The sequence below is a fragment of the Batrachochytrium dendrobatidis genome (assembly GCF_000203795.2).
Source record: "Batrachochytrium dendrobatidis JAM81 unplaced genomic scaffold BATDEscaffold_1, whole genome shotgun sequence".
NCBI lineage: Eukaryota > Fungi > Chytridiomycota > Chytridiomycetes > Rhizophydiales > Batrachochytrium > Batrachochytrium dendrobatidis.
Window position 1 is genome coordinate 2285505 of NW_006281099.1, and position 16098 is coordinate 2301602.

General features: G+C 40.2%; 7 protein-coding genes across 7 annotated transcripts in view; 3 read left to right on the forward strand and 4 right to left on the reverse strand.

Annotated features, from left to right (window-relative positions):
* The window catches only part of BATDEDRAFT_21912 (uncharacterized protein), a gene marked incomplete at both ends in the record, with an annotated part of 1143 nt that extends 720 nt beyond the window's left edge, over nucleotides 1-423 (reverse strand). The window contains one exon of the mRNA XM_006675352.1: nucleotides 377-423. Coding sequence (XP_006675415.1) covers nucleotides 377-423 — 47 coding nt within the window. The remainder of the gene's footprint in view (nucleotides 1-376) is intronic.
* A 1203-nt stretch (nucleotides 424-1626) lies between these two features.
* BATDEDRAFT_21913 (uncharacterized protein) lies at nucleotides 1627-3108 on the forward strand (the record flags this gene model as incomplete). The annotated part of the gene is made up of 3 exons (XM_006675353.1): nucleotides 1627-1746; nucleotides 2236-2417; nucleotides 2517-3108. The coding sequence occupies 3 exons, from the start codon at nucleotides 1627-1629 to the stop codon at nucleotides 3106-3108; spliced, it is 894 nt and encodes a 297-aa protein (XP_006675416.1).
* A 307-nt stretch (nucleotides 3109-3415) lies between these two features.
* BATDEDRAFT_5326 (uncharacterized protein) lies at nucleotides 3416-4039 on the forward strand (the record flags this gene model as incomplete). Its single annotated transcript, XM_006674858.1, has 1 exon — nucleotides 3416-4039. A coding segment is annotated over one exon (624 nt), but the record flags the coding sequence as incomplete, so codon positions are not given.
* Nucleotides 4040-4708: 669 nt separating this feature from the next.
* On the forward strand, nucleotides 4709-6260 carry BATDEDRAFT_85860 (uncharacterized protein; the record flags this gene model as incomplete). The annotated part of the gene is made up of 3 exons (XM_006675997.1): nucleotides 4709-4915; nucleotides 5048-5812; nucleotides 5928-6260. 3 exons carry the CDS (start codon nucleotides 4709-4711, stop codon nucleotides 6258-6260), a joined length of 1305 nt encoding a protein of 434 aa, XP_006676060.1.
* Nucleotides 6261-6414: 154 nt separating this feature from the next.
* BATDEDRAFT_85412 (uncharacterized protein) lies at nucleotides 6415-8035 on the reverse strand (the record flags this gene model as incomplete). Its single annotated transcript, XM_006676282.1, has 3 exons — nucleotides 6415-6437; nucleotides 6530-6974; nucleotides 7109-8035. The coding sequence occupies 3 exons, from the start codon at nucleotides 8033-8035 to the stop codon at nucleotides 6415-6417; spliced, it is 1395 nt and encodes a 464-aa protein (XP_006676345.1).
* Nucleotides 8036-8310: 275 nt separating this feature from the next.
* Nucleotides 8311-11327, reverse strand: BATDEDRAFT_21917 (uncharacterized protein; the record flags this gene model as incomplete). Its single annotated transcript, XM_006675354.1, has 4 exons — nucleotides 8311-10145; nucleotides 10256-10603; nucleotides 10886-11125; nucleotides 11222-11327. 4 exons carry the CDS (start codon nucleotides 11325-11327, stop codon nucleotides 8311-8313), a joined length of 2529 nt encoding a protein of 842 aa, XP_006675417.1.
* A 99-nt stretch (nucleotides 11328-11426) lies between these two features.
* On the reverse strand, nucleotides 11427-12940 carry BATDEDRAFT_36466 (uncharacterized protein). Its single transcript, XM_006675817.1, has 3 exons — nucleotides 12434-12940; nucleotides 12041-12337; nucleotides 11427-11961 (listed from the first exon to the last, which is right to left on the reverse strand). The coding sequence occupies exons 1-3, from the start codon at nucleotides 12686-12688 to the stop codon at nucleotides 11485-11487; spliced, it is 1029 nt and encodes a 342-aa protein (XP_006675880.1). The 5' UTR covers nucleotides 12689-12940; the 3' UTR covers nucleotides 11427-11484.
* Nucleotides 12941-16098: the final 3158 nt, after the last annotated feature.

Consider the following 16098-nt stretch of genomic DNA (forward strand, 5'->3'; position numbering starts at 1 on the left):
TAAAAGGAATGGTTAGTCTCTTTAAAGCGAATAATATATTCCTTCCATTTTCTTCTTTTTTTTAATAGTTTTTTCTTCAAACATGACACTTCATTTTATTCAACTCGTACTGGGAAATGAGAAATACAAACAGAAAGTCTACTGAAGGATGTGCTGATGTTGATGACTTCAGAGCTGCTATCAAGAACAAGTTTCCTCATTTACTCAATGGTTACAACGCTGTACAACTCTCTTCCAACCTGATGGAATCACTGAAATTGACCCAGAGACTCTTGTTACAGATTTGAAAGAAATCCTTTGGAGTCCTTTGGTGGTGACTGTGAAGGAACTACCCATAAAAACCCCTATCAGCAGTTCCAAAAAACAGCTCATTTACAAGGGACTAGATGTTGAAGCTTCCTGCAGAAAGTATTTGGATGCCATTGCTAAAAGCTTTCTCTCTTTTACCAGTTCAAATGGGGACAAGATAACGACAGTAATTATCCAACTTTCGGGGATGTGCTGTTTGCTTACCAAACGAACGCTTGGGATTTTATATATCGCCGACAATCATACGCTGAAAGAACAGATGAATCTGAATTTACTCAAGTTTCTACTCGAGCTCCTATTCTTCCAGTTCGTCTGCCTGATCTGTTTGATGCAGATGAGTGGAAGCAACTGCAAGAATGGAACCAAAAAACAGACATCAGAATTCACGATGCAAAATTACGACAAACAAGCTCCGGAAAAGATATTATCATTATTCCTCACGATGACTACAACCAAACAACAATTTCTTTTTTCAAAACAATCGGTGTCAAGGCACAGTTGTATATTGATGAAAGCAAGTTGGAAGTGGAAGATGAAAGTGATTTGTTTTGAAACTCGAGGTCTGAATCTGGCTCATCTGACAAGGAAAAGAAAATATAGTATAGTCAGTATATTTCGTTCAGTTTTCAATAATTACTTTGTAATCAATATAGATATGGCACACAAAAGAGCCGATTTGTAGGCAATTACAATTATGGCCAGATCTTAAACTGTATTAAAATTCTTGTTTAATAGAACATACATTCGGTTTTTTTGGATGAATTTACCACACATTTTGGTAGAAAGAATAAACCAAATTTGATTTTAACAGCAAGTCTCGCCAAAAAACTGGTATTATCCGGTACTCTATATATACTACTCACAGATCTATATTGACTATTTTTACAACTAAAACAACCATTTTAGTATAACAGAATTGATTGTTGAGCAATTCCACAAAACAAAAGAATCGAGAATGTCTACTGAATAAGCAATCCGTTTGTAATAGAAAAGCGTAGCGAATACTCGATTGTTGTTTATTCCAAAACAAAATAAAGTCGCTGCAAGATGGATACAAGTGTTCCATTTTGCACGAATGATTGTAAAAAAGATTATCCTGAGGATATGGAAATAAAGCATTTGAGGTTTTTTCTGCTTTTTATATTTTCTTCCACTTTTTGACAATTGATCTGCCAGGTATGTGTCACAGAGTTTGGCCAGCGTTTGAATGAGGGAGCCAGGGCTTGCTGTCTAGCCGGCAGCACTGTACTGTATTTGAGTGATGGGTGATTCCGACTCATGTTTTGTTACTAACTATCTTTAACTGTAATAATCAGAATGAGCAACGACAAAGGATCCGTAAAAAAGATGAGCGGCCTTCAGTCGTTTGCCATTGATTTCCTGATGGGAGGAGTCTCTGCTGCTGTCTCCAAGACTGCTGCTGCTCCCATTGAACGTGTCAAGCTCCTTATTCAGGCAAGTTGTCTAATTTTCTGATAAACTGGTTTGTTTTACCATTAGTCTAGTGTGGGATGCTGCATTTTGTTTGCTTTTTCAAACTCCAGTATACCGTTTTTCCACTTTCCTTTGAATGGCTGAGTGTCTAGAGTTGCAGAAAAGATGGAAATCTGCCGCTTTGGTTGCTATAGATTTTGCTTTTTTATAAATTTTCTGAAAAATTCTCTTGCCTTCTTATGGCGTGCAACCAACTCTGAGTGGTGGTTGAACGATATTGTTTGCAACTTTTCAAAGATGATCAATATGTTACTGCTTTGTTTGCTCTTCAGTTTGTGATACTGTGATCTACTCAGTATAAGCAATACCCTTTGATCTACTTTTCCCATTTATCCAATTGTGCTTTTCTGTTTGACCACGTGCTGTAACGGCTGACTAATCTCATTCAATCCATCATCACTGAATCGACCATTCGATTGTTATGTTCAACAGAATCAAGATGAGATGCTCAAGGTTGGCCGTCTTGCCACTCCCTACAAGGGTATCGGTGACTGTTTCTCCCGTGTTATCAAGGAGGAGGGTTTCCGTTCTCTATGGAGATCCAACTTTGTCAATGTTCTCCGTTACTTCCCTACTCAGGCTCTTAACTTAGCCTTCAAAAGATTACTTCAAGCGTATGTTTGGTTTCAAGAAGGACAAGGATGGCTACTGGGCTTGGTGAGTGATTTTGATTTGTGATTGATTGTGACTTAGGCTAACCAAGTTTAATTTAGGTTTGGTGGAAATGTTGCATCTGGTGGTTTTGCAGGTGTTGCTGGTTCCATCTTTGTTTACTCCCTCGACTATGCTCGTACTCGTCTTGCCAATGACAACAAGTCCTCTGCTAAGGGAGGATCTCGTCAGTTCAGCGGTATCATTGATGTTTACAAGCAGACTCTTGCCTCTGACGGCATTGTTGGTCTTTACCGTGGATTTGCTCTCTCGTCTGTTGGTATCTTCATTTACCGTGGTCTCTACTTTGGTCTCTATGATACCATCAAGCCCTTGCTCCTCACTGGTTCTCTTGATGGCAGTTTCCTTGCTTCCTTTGTCCTCGGTTTCGGTGTTACTAATGCTGCTGCTCTTGCTTCGTACCCCATTGACACTGTTCGTCGTCGCATGATGATGACTTCTGGTCAAGCCGTCAAATACTCTTCTTCCATGAACGCTTTCACTGAGATTGTCAAGAAGGAAGGTGTCAAGTCTCTGTTCAAGGGTGCTGGTGCCAACATTCTTCGTGCTGTTGCCGGTGCTGGTGTGCTTTCTGGATACGATCAGCTCCAGCTCCTCATCTTTGGAAAGTCTTTCGGAGGTGGCTCTGGTTGATTATTCTGTGCACCATATCTTTGGTTTACCGAACACACATTTGGTCTACGTTTCAAATGAACCTTATTCATTCACAACTCGTTATTATTTTTGATGAAATAAACGAGAGGTTGATATAGTTTATTGACAGCAGCCTAAGCTGATCTTTGCTGCTTTGAGGGTTTGCCCAACATCTTGCATTATGACTACGCCCAAACAGCTGGCAGAGTATTTGGAAAGAGCGCTGTCTGTTGCCAAAGAGTCTGGTGCCATTATCCGCACTGCATACATGGGCAGATCTCATTCGATTGATTACAAAGAGACCAATGCAGCCGACCTGGTCACAAAAACCGATTGTGCTGTAGAAGAGTTGTGTTTCAAGTCACTCAAGGCATTCTATCCAGACCATGTTTTTATTGGAGAAGAATCAACATCTACAGTCACTCGATGCTCCTTTGATAACCGACCAACATGGATCATTGATCCTGTTGATGGTACAATGAACTTTTGTCATGGATTTCCCTTTACAGCCATCTCTATAGGTCTTTGCATCAACACACTTCCTGTTCTTGGGGTTATTTACAATCCAATTCTTGACCATCTCTACTATGCAACATCTGGCACAGGATCATATCTGGTTTCCCCATCAACTGGAATCTTGTGTCCACAACGACTTCCTCTCAGTCCATCACCAGTTCCATCTTCCCTAGCAACAGCACTCATTGCCACCGAGTATGGTGCAAGCAAAGATACAGACATCCTCCATGCCAAGATTCGCGCAATCCAGCGTGTCATTACAACTCCTGTTGCTGGCAGAGGAATTCGAAGTCTTGGGTCGGCTGCTCTTTCCATGTGCATGGTGGCCGAGGGTGGAGTAGACGCATATTATGAAGCAGGTATCCATGCTTGGGATATCTGTGCTGGTATAGTGATTGTGCGAGAAGCTGGTGGTGTTGCCATCAATCTGGGTAAAGATCCCAAGTGTCATGATAGTGTCTTGAACGAAGATGTTGATGTGATGGCCAGATCTATTCTCTGTGTGCGAGGCATCCAGGGAAATAATGAGAATCAAGTGGCAGAGTCTCAAATGGCATTGATTGCTCAGATGCGATCATTGATTGAGCCAATTCCATATCCATTGGATTAAACTGACTGGGTCATGCAGTCAAGTACTTTAAATCCACTCTAGCTGTTTTTATGCATTGATGGTTTATAAGATTGATTGGATTCATAAATATGGTTTCTTGATGTGATGGTTGTTTTGCTTGTTTTACTTGTTTTGATTCTACTCAGTTTACTCCATATTGTCTGCATCAACATGCACATCAACATGGCATCTAAACGTACATGTTTTACAAACTGCTGGAATAAAAAGTATTGCTATACTCGGTTTAATAAACCAACTGGATTCTTGAGTCAACATCGATCTTATGCTCCAATTCAACCAGTCTCGATACCTGCAATTCCCAACAACCAAAACATTGGCAGTAAAAAAATCATTACAGAAACCTTGAATGGAAAACAGCGACATTATTACTTGGATCAGACTATCCATCAACCAGATTCAGACCGTTATCAACGGCCAGTGTTTGAGTGGGCTCATCTGGAAGAAGGTCAAAGTATGTCCAATGGGGCATTTTCCAAGTCTTATGCTTCAGATAGGCATCCATCGACTACAAGGTCGGATCAATCCCATATTCGATTTCTTGGCCACGTTAATCAATGGTTTAGAAACATGTTTCTACCTGTTGGATATCCCTCATCTGTACATGCTTGCTACAAAAAGGTTCACATGTGGTTATTTGCAGAGAATGTGGCTGGAAGTGCTGTAAGTATCAAGACTCGAATCTAAGCTCGACTGATTCAACGATTTGAAATCTTGTTTAAAACTCAATGCATTAACTTTATTATTTTCTGTCGACATTCATTCTACACGATCATGTATGGTGAAGAAATATAGATCAGCGTACTAACTGCTCAAGCTATGTTGACTTCGATTGGAGCATCAACAGCCGCGCATGAAACTGCTGCTCTTGCCATTGCAGTGGACTGGGTTCTTAAAGACGGTATAGGTGAACTAGGAAAAATGCTCATGATCCAACGTTTTGCACATCAGTTTGACACGCATCCAAAACGGTGGAAGCTTTATGGAGAGGCATGTTCAATCTCGGGTGCTCTGATGCAACTTGCAACCTGTATAACCAATCCTCATCATTTCCTTTTTTTTGCTTCAATTGGCGTGGGTTTGCGATCTATGCACTATTCAATTTGGGCTGCTACACATACCACGTTTACAAGAAATATGGCTACACACAATGGTGTAAATGTTGGGGATATCGTCGCCAAAGCAGACTCACAGTTATCACTTGCTCATTTACTAGGAATGGTAAGCGGGATTGGTATGCTTGCAGTCTCATTTCAACCTGCTGCATTGTTTGCCTGGTTTAGTGTACTCTCTGCAATACAAATAGTTTGTACAGGACTGCTTTTACGAGAAGCTCGTTTTGAAGTCTTGGATCAATATCGACTGGTGTTGATTCCCCGCGAATTCATGTCTGAAAAAAATGCCTTGCGCATACCAACTTTGGATCAAGTTGTTCGATTTGAAAACTGGCTCAATGAAGGATTGTCAAAGGGGCAAGTCGTAACTGACTTGTCAATCGGTGTCACTGTTGATGATGCATTTAAACATAGTCGACTAAGTCACGCTTTGCAGATTTTCAAAGTAAGTACAGCAAGAAATTGAGCATATATTGCACCTTTGGGCTCACTGATGCCTTGAAAAGTGCCTATGCATGGTTTAACATGATTCACTCATTGTTTATACTCAACACTACAAGAATGGAAAATACTTGTTGGGATTCAAGCTTGCCGATTCTACGCATTCTCAAATTAAAGTATATGTAGTGCTACACCAAAGCATTCAACCAGTTCATGTTATTCAAGCAGCCTTTCATGCAGTGAGATTTGAAAAGGAAATCATTAGACAAACTCAATCAACCGGAGCTCCGATTTCACTTCACGACGCAGAAAATATTTTGGAATCTTCACTTGCTTGGACATTAGATAATTTTCCAGCATATCTCGATGGACTTGAAGAACAAAAGTGGAAGACAGATCTAATCATTTGGGGCGATCGAGGTATACGTGTTGTTTGGGATATTGAAGAGTAAATAGGTTGATTTCAATAAAATCGGGTATACCATCAAAATGGCGACACATTTTAAATTGTGCTATTTGGTTGGTTTTTAAGCTAGCACTGAATAATAAACAGTACAATGAGCCTTGAATAACTATACATGACAGTTATAGACACATCCATTGAGTTTATTTGGCAGCAACAATGTAAGCTATATTTTGAATTAAAAAAATGAAACAAATGTTATGATCAAGACTCGGATCATATTCACAAATTCATACAAGCTTTCAAACATATATATACCATTCCACGATTCAAGCTGAGTCATGTCTGAAGAGGTGACTCGATTGTATTCGTAAACACCATTGTTGGGATCTTGCCAAGTCTGATTTTGCCGACGTTCTTTTATAGTATTTCGGCCATTATAACTGCTTGAATCATCCGAATTGAGCTCGCTATCAGACTCTATATCTTTGTTCACATCAAACTGCTCAGAGTGTTCGTTTAAGGAAGAATCACGTTTTTTTCTATTCTGTGTAACCACACTTTCCTCGGCACTCGACGCAATCCAAATAAACGAAGATGAAAACCCAGCTTCTTCCATCGCTTCTTGAATCTCGGTGATAGAGTACACACGAAAAACGTACGTGTATGCATTCTTTAACCATGATCCATCGTCAAAACGAAAATGAAGACGAACCCCCAGCTTGTTGGTCAGTGGATTTATTGGTGTTTGCTCAAAAAAGTACTAGATCATCAAAATATAAATAGGGTAGACGTGCATACGTATTAGCAAAAACGCAATGCGTATCAACAGGCTGGAATTTATACTCCAATACTCAAAATTGATACTTGTTTCAACACTTGATTTAATCAACCTACTGTAAAGTCTGCAATACGTCGTTTAAATAGCCTGCCTTGACTCGAAAACACTCGCGCACCACCAAAGCAATCAGCAATCAAAACTCCACCAGGTTTTAACCCTACCAAACATCGTTTCAAATACTTGATCAAATCATGCCGTTTATGAAAGTAAAACACACCATAATTCAGTGCAGCAATCATATCCACTTGTTTGTTTTTCTCCATGAACAAAGTTGGATCCAGAACATCACCTGTCCAAACAGAAACGCGGGATGAATGTGAATGAATAAGAGTTTGAGATCGTGCATAGGCAGTCACTGCCGGATCATTGTCGATCCCAATTGCTGTATTAGTGGCATGTTGTTTACACCATGCATCTGCCAATACACAAGTACCACAAAAATCTTCCAAGAGAATACGAGGAATAGGAGGAGCTGGATCTGATCGAGTGTATGTTTTGGTTGCTAGATTTGTTTCATCACAACCACTTGGATTGGATCCAGAAATGGAGATATTGGCTAGTTGATCCTCAATATTCTGATCGTCGTTTGACTCTTGTTCTGATTCACACTCCGAATCCAAAGGTGGTAAATCGATCCGACTCGATCTGGAAGAACGCTGTACACATTGGTACATGTTGGACAAGTTCTTGACTTCCTCCTCTGGTAATTGTACTGAAGCATGATAACAATCATGTCGATTCATGGTACTTGCAATTGAAGTCGTCACATTGGATTGCTGTCGATGTCTGCGATCTTGTAATTCGAGTTGATCAATAGTATATGTGTTGGTAGTATCAGCCAATGGTTCAAGATTAAAAACAGATGGTCGCTTTTTGGTGGTGGATGCTGATTGTTTTGACCACTTTGATTTACTGTTCAAAGATGTATCGTTGCTGATTGGAGCATGTTGAATACTGTGCTTGTTTTTTTTACCTAATCCCATTCTGTGAAATCGAACAACTGGAACCAATTTACAAAAATAGGAAATGAAGAAATTCAAAACTTGAATTCAAGTTGTTTATTCACCGCCAATTCATACGAATAAATGGATAATGTTTTGCAAAAAATAATCTTGACTCTAGAAAATACAGCGTTTACTATTTAAACAATTCAATATCAGGCATTTATCACCGTGTAAATTGGACTGCTGAATAAAAGTGTTGGTGTATAACTCAAAAACTTTATTTGATTGCAGTCCATCTGAGCATATTATAGCATTTAATCAATCAATGAAGGATCGTACTCTTCATCATCAGCATATATTTGATCGTCACAATCATGCTCAGCATCTAAATGATCACACATGCATTGTGTAGGGTCATCATCTTTAGAATTTGACTCGGTAAGCCTGGATTGATCAGAACAGCCACATCCACATTTGCCACTACTGCAACAGCCTCCATTGCCAGTACTACACTGACATTTAGAAGGTGCAGAGTTCAAGTCTGGCAAAAACTGTGGTGTGGTTGATCTGGAATCTACCAAAGACGTAACATCCAATATTCTTTGATTTTCTAAATTAGGCTTGGCAGGTCCACTGCAGCATGACGATTTGGTAATAGATGAAGATGCCGCAATCGAGGTTGGCACAGGATTGGACTTGTCACTATTGCAACAAGAAGACCTGGTAGTTGATGTGCTTTTCTGTGGTGGAACTGCTTGCAGTACACTGTGATTAGAACTAGAATTGAGTGGATTGATGGCAGCAGCAGAGTTAAATAAGCTTTGAGAAGCAGATGTGACATTCGTCAATGGAGCATGTGATGTAGTAGATGTGTTGCGGTGTTCCGGTTGCTGCAATGGCCGTACTTGTAAATTCATGGGTGGAGACTGAGTAGATTCAGATATCTGGGGTGTACCAAACTGCAATGATACAAGTGCACTCAACAATTCGCGTTCTTGTGGTGGTAACAACTGCTGCAACATAGATGATTTTGCAGGCACTACATCACCTTCGCTTCTTGCTGGTATTGACAAAGATGCACTCGTACTTTCAAGCTGTGAATGAATGGGTTGATTGAGATAAATCGCTTTCATGATATGATCTGTAGTTGTAGGGTGTGTCAATGTATGCGTTGATCGAGAAGTCACCCCAGAAAGAGCAGCGTCATGATAACCCTGTGAGTTAAATAAAGCAGAGTGCGACTGTTGAGGCTGATGAGATTGTTGTGGATATAGTATACGCTGATGATAGAAAGGCATAGAGTTGGGTGCGGATGGGTATAGATTGGCAGGTCCAGAGCGTTCTGAATGAACTAATTCCGGTTTGTGGTGATTCGAAGGTGAAATATCATAATTCAATGGATAAGCTGGACGACTGTCGCTTCCAGAAGCTAGTCCCATGCGTAATCTGTAGTCTTGGAATTGTTGAAATTGCTGAAACTGAAGAAACTGTTGGTATTGCTCATTGGTAAGAAAGTGTGGTCGTGTCAGCAAATTCGAAGAATTCATTGTGCCAGGCGGAGGTACGTGTTGTGTAGAAGAATATGGTAATTCTCGATTTGGTAAAGAATGGCTCAATGGAAGAGAAGCTTGTAAAGGAGGGAGCGAATGGTTAGAATGATTTAACCCAGATAAATGGCGTATATTACTTGAATGTCCAGTACTCGTGGGACCATTCACGCCATCAACGCCCATTGCGGTCATGCCAGGACGATAAGTACGATCTTGATAGTTTATAACAGACGATGCATCATACTGTTGATGATGTGAAAATGGTTGTTGAGCAGGTGCCAAAGTGACAGTGGATCTGTCTTGATAATACGAGCTTGTGTTGGGATTAGATCCAGTTGTCAACACAGAAGACGCAGCTATCGTTTGGTTTTTACTTTTTTCAAATTTAAAACCTGCCGACGTTTTCAATGGCATCTCTTGTACAGTATCTAATTTCTGTTCGAGTGGAGATTTGCTATTGAGGATAGATGAGCCTACCATACTTGCTCTTCCATTCAGCAACACCTCGGCAATATTTTCCAAAGCAGGTTTTTCATCCTTATCCTGTGGCAAATCTGCACAAATGCATACTCCTCCAAAATGGCATTTACAAGGACTATCTACAAGATTGCATATCAACCAATTGAACGTATTTAGTTACTCTATAGTACCATCTCAATTCAATACAATATACAAACAGTTTAGCAATATTTTGATATTCAAAACTTACTTAATGCAGAAAATATCTCATCATCAACCTGAACTTCAAAAACCTGCAGACTCACAGGTTTCATTGAAACAACTGTTGCTTCCTCTGTCTTGGCAGATTCCTTGGCCGTTACGCCAGTGGTAGAACTTTCTAAAACAGTAGCAGCACTATCAGAGCCAGTATTGATCCGATCCGAACTCAATGAGGTTGTTAATGAATCCATACCAAGTTTAGAACTGCACGAAGATGGACCAGAAGTAGTAGTTTTAATGCTAGGACGATGGCTAGCTGAAGATTTTACTGGTCTGATTTTCTTGATAACTGTTATATTAAATGGTTCTTTGTTGGATACCATTTTCCGGATCGCATCTACATTATTGTTGCGAGGTTCAAAGCAAAGTATCAAACCAGTTCCAAATGTAACTATAGTATACATGACGAGGTTTTGAATATAGCAAAGCATAATTTAACAAGTGGACAGTTAGTGACTGCTCAAATGAAGTCTAGTCATCATCATACAGGGTCAATACAAGACCAAAGCAACCCAATGTACTCAGTACTGATTGTCTGAAAAGTAGAGAAGCAATCAACTGTCATAGTTGGCCAGTTGTATGTTTCCAACTCCATGTATGCAATACACTTGTAATATACCTTCGACCTTGGCTCGTAGTGATTTGGGTGGTCTATCACCACATAGACAACGATGGTGAGAATGGCCCACTCCTCTTTGCCTCTTGGCTCTACAATGACCACATTGAGAGACTGGTCGACCCTTTGCCTTGATTTCATCCACTCGACGGTCAAGATGAACACAAACAGCACTTCGATGGCCTGACTGACATCGCTGACAAGCAAACTTCAATGTGTCGTAGAGAAGCATGCTAAAGTTGGCTAATAAGAGAGTAAAATTGATATTTATTGAGAACAAAAAACCAACCGAAATGCTGGCTAATATCAAAGTTGGTTCATTTCAAAATCGGCCGTAACCAGTCTTGCATGACAGAATCAGACATTTAAGAACAAGAACTTGTTCCCGAACAGGTTTTCGCAGTACCGAATCTTTGGTCTGTTTAGATCGATGACAAAGAGTCATACTGGCCAAAAAAACTCAAAGTGGGCAAATATTGCTCAACTTGGCATCTGGCCGCACAATTCTTGACTCGGCTCCACAACATCCAACACTATTATTTTTATTAGTAAACCTTTATTCAACCTACCTCAACTTTTACAAACTAAAAACCACAAGCATCTTAATGGTGTTGAGCACTGTCCACATCCATTCTATCGGTATTTATATCCATGGATGATGCCATACTATTACTGGATTGCTCAGTCGATGTTGTCATATATTGGTTATCCCCCACATCCATCATTGGTGACCCTACATCGCCACCATCCTCGTCACTACCAGACACTTTGGTTGTGGTGCAGAGTCGCTTTCTGCGTACAGCAGCAGTATTAGAACCATTGGAAGTAGAGTAATGTCCATGTGCGCTACCAGTTGAAGACGTTGCCGACATTGGAACAGAGCCAGCATCAGTAGATCCGCTAGGCTCGAGCATTCGCTCTGCTATTCCAGCCGTTCGGGAAAAGATTTGCTCTATACCCTTGAGCATAGCAGACGATTCGGATGCCAGTTTCAGTACTCTCTGGGCTTCTTGTACCTCGACCTCTTCTCCAGATAGTTCAGACAAATTATTTGGTGGTGTTGAGCGAGTAAGTGATGCCTACAGTGTACACAAATGTTAAAAGTTGAATCTAAAACATGCAATGCACCATGGATAGAAAATGGCAAGGATGCATTACCAGTCTACTGGGCAAATCAAGAATAAAAGACCGGATAGTTTGGCGAGCATCTCCTGGAAGATACATTGCAGCGTGACGGCTAACCATTCCAACCACCGTACGAACAGTCTCCACAATCTCACGTTTGACAGATTCAAGCAGAGCCAGCAAATTTCCTCCTCTAGTTGTGACAACAGCATCTGGAGTAGCAGACCAACTTCCTTCGTGACCAACAACTAGATGGGAGAGTGAACCACCAGAATGTATTAGGTGGTGAGTAAGAATAGCCATTTGGCGTTCAATGTTCTGGATTGCATGCTATAAAAACAAATACATTGTATAAGTCAAAGAATGAAACGCCAAAGACAGTTCAATCCTATTTCACATAGGTTAAAATATGACTCGACAACTTACTTGAAGATAATGCAGACAGTATTTCAAAACACGAAGTGTGTCATTTGAAAAGACTCCCATGCTGACTCCCATACCAACTACCACCTGATGAAGCCTGCTTCTTGGTTTTCTCTCAACCCGTAAGCTAGGCGATGATGGTTTTTCACTTGAATTGGAGCGCAATGACAAACTGGCCGGGCTAAAACCTAAATCAGAATGCCTGGAAGATGAAGAGGTGCTATATGGAGCAGATCTCGGACTTGGTGATAGGTGCATTGTTGAAACCGGAGCCAATTTAAATGGTGGAACTGGCTGAACATTGGCTGGTGTGAATGATGAATGTGTTGTTTTACTCACATGCTCATTCTTGTCAGGCAATGGCTGATCTTTTGTATGTGATCCAAAAATGTAAGGAACAGAACGTTCAAGTTTGTCCAACTGATTGCAAGCAAACCTATCCAAAGGAGTCAATGCAGGCTCAAGTGTGTCAAATACTGGCTTTGTAATGGTCTTGACACCTGACTCTACAGATTCGGCCGAATACTGTAATAATTAAAGGGCTTAATTAGTAGCTTATATTATGCAACCGACTTGTGACGGTTTAGAAAAATGATATAATTCACACCACAGATGCAAGAAAGTAGCTAATACGAGATTTCATTGTGAAAAATTCCAAAGTATAAACTCTTGACCATCCAACTATAGATGGATCAATCAGGATTGATGATTAAAAGATGCAAATGAAGTTACAACCAATGACATACCTTGACAACACTGCTAGAGTTTTTAGTGGCCTCGTATACAGTAGATAGTGTGCTGATTGAGCTGTTGACGAGCGGAAGAATATTTGATACACGAGAAAAAAATGCATGATGGTGGTGAGGGTCTATCGATTCGACAGTCTCTAAAGCAACTGATGGCTGTGATACAGAAGACAATGAGGCTTGCTGCTTAAAATCATAAGAGAGGGTTTCTACATTGCGTCCCTGATGCTGGTTGTGATAGTAAGCTTGGTCATGGCCGGATGGTTGAGTCTGCGCGGGAGCGGTACCAAGTGGCCGAGAATGAGAGTTGGCATTTCTCAGTCCACCAAGTGCCTCGACTGCAAGCTGAACATCCTCGTCTGTGGTGTAAGAGAGGCTGTCACATAGACCGTTGATGGACATGGCTGAGCGAGAAGCATCGGAAGCAATAGATTCTGATCGAACCTTTGAGCACTCGGATGTAGAGATGACAATAGACGAATCCATTCTAGCAAGGTTTCGGTCAGGAAAGCCAAAGTCGACTTTAGCAGGTAGACCATAAGAATGATGTAAAGTGTTATGCTGAGTTGAAAAGGCAGACGAATCAAGCGGATGAGTTGTATGTAATAGAGTATCTCCAGCCGAGACAACAGTGTTGATAGCGACAGCTGGAGCAGATGTTTCGACAGTCGACTCTTCCAAATGCATAGTTTGAGGAATGGAGATAGAACAAGAAGGGTATATGAATGGGATAGTATCGAACAATAGAATATCAAAGGTATTAACTCAAGACCGCCTAGAGCGACAAGAGTGAAATGTACTAATCAAAGATGTAATCCTTGGAATAAGACGTCCTGTTGAATAGATTAACAGATAAGAATAACAAGATGTGCTCAGGCAGTGCAAGTTCAACAAACTCTTGCAATCGTCGCAGTTTCGATGCTTGACTTGCTCACTATCACGTGAAACTAAATGCTAATTTGCTTGTCCAGTCGCATGACTGGTCCGAGCGATCTCGTACTGTCTGCCAAGTATTCGCTACCATTTAAATCAAGTCAAGCTTCAAAGCCAACTCCATTCATCAGCTCATGTCATGATGCTTGAATCTGCATTTTACTAAAGCTTGACTCTACTTTCACATGCTTCGTTATCTTGATTACTACACTCCGGTAATAATTTCCGCTTTCTCCGCATTCAAATCTCAGAGTCAAGGCAAGAATCGTTCAGGTATAAGTATCGATCAAGAGTCGATCATTTACAACCTTGCTGAAATTATATGTCAAGTGTATATCTTGCATTCATGCTTTTACAATAACCATTGCTCAAATCATCAATGTCAATTCAAAACTTTAATCATAGTTTATTGTAGCCATGTAATGATTCAATTAGTTTATAAAACAAATTATAAAAATGTTGGGTAACAGCATACAGCTTAAATCTAGAGTCGAGTAAGGATTTCAATGATGTGAATCAATTTTCAACTACGGCTGTAACGAATGCAAGATTGTCAATGATAAGGGTGCTGCATAACGGGTAGCTGTCTGCATCCAATCACTCCTGGTAGATAATCAGTTCCAACGCAAATGAGCCAGTCTGGCATTACTAGTCAAAGTAGTCGTGTATCTGTGCAAAATGGTAATGCAGGTATTAGACAGAGTATCCGGGTGGTTGTGAGTACTCTGGAAGTTGCTCAATCATGACTTGACTTGATGGTTGCAAAGAACTTATAGTCAACGAATTGGCCTGGGTTTGTCTCCGTCGGTCCCTTATGATTATTCCAACAATGCATGTAATAACCAAGGCTAGAGTTACACCCGATATAATCCCAAACACTTGCAAAGACGATGGTGTATTTAAAGCTTGTTCCGACATGAATGCGAAACGGTAGAGCTGTAAATAGGAATACTTGAAAGTGTGGATCACTAGAGCAACGTTTTTCAAAAATCAAAGTAGCAACCATTATATAAGATTGTAAGTTATTCCGCATTAGCCTCTCGAAAACAAAGCAATACTGCAATGCTTTAAAAATGGTTTCGTGTATTCAGCCAATATGAAAGTCTACGTCATATCATATGTGACTAAGCAGATCAAACCAATCCAGTGTTAAACCAACAGTCACATCACTCAATCTCAGTCGGTCGGCTAGCCCAGTACCGCGATATTCATATTGCAACCAATTTGAAAATCAAATGACGCGATTATCGGAGTGTTTAGATGCCTTTCGTATGCATTTGCAAATAAAAAAGCATTATTTGTCCATGAATTGGTAAGCTTTGCTCAAACCATTTGGTCTCTTTGAAGATGGGTAGTAAACCCATTGTCTTTTGCCCAACAAAAGAGATTATACAAAGTAGTGAAAAAAGGTTTTAAAAGAACAGGATTGGCACTTTGGCTAAAATATACGAGTACCTTGGCTTGGTAAAAAGTAGAATCTAAAATGGCTTATTTAGGTCGATATCTAGTCTTTATAGTAAAGACAAGTACGCCATCGTCAATTGATGTCTGTTCCATAATAGCATCAGATGAAAGCAATCTCCCGATTGCTTTCAACATACATAGCATATGTTTTTAATAGACCATTTTGGGTGTACAACGTTCAACAGCTATTTGACAAGAGCCATAATGGTATACTGTGCAATTTGCTTTTTGTATTAGCCACTACTCCAAATATTAATGTCTATGCTTCTCATTCAAATAAACAGTATTGTCCGATACCCTTTATATATTATTAACGTATGGATGAATGGCACCATATATTGCTCATAAAGCTAATGCTTGAAAGTGAATAAACATGAAGTGAGACTTGTAAAAGGTATCAATAGTCCAAAACAAGTGGATATAAACGGTTCATTATTACATCCATCACTTGGTTCCAAACTATCTTGCTCAAATGTCATTCACTGATTCAGCCAAGGCTGTTGTAGCCATCATTATACACCAGCC

What these genes read in the sequence shown, in the direction of transcription:
- BATDEDRAFT_36466 (XM_006675817.1), bottom strand. Translation starts at nt 12,688, where the DNA reads ATGCACCTATCACCAAGTCCGAGATCTGCTCCATATAGCACCTCTTCA. An exon ending in ACTGTCTGCATTATCTTCAA is followed by an intron (nt 12,338 to 12,433) that starts GTAAGTTGTCGA and finishes TTGTTTTTATAG; the next exon opens with CATGCAATCCAGAACATTGA. An exon ending in TTGATTTGCCCAGTAGACTG is followed by an intron (nt 11,962 to 12,040) that starts GTAATGCATCCT and finishes TGTACACTGTAG; the next exon opens with GCATCACTTACTCGCTCAAC.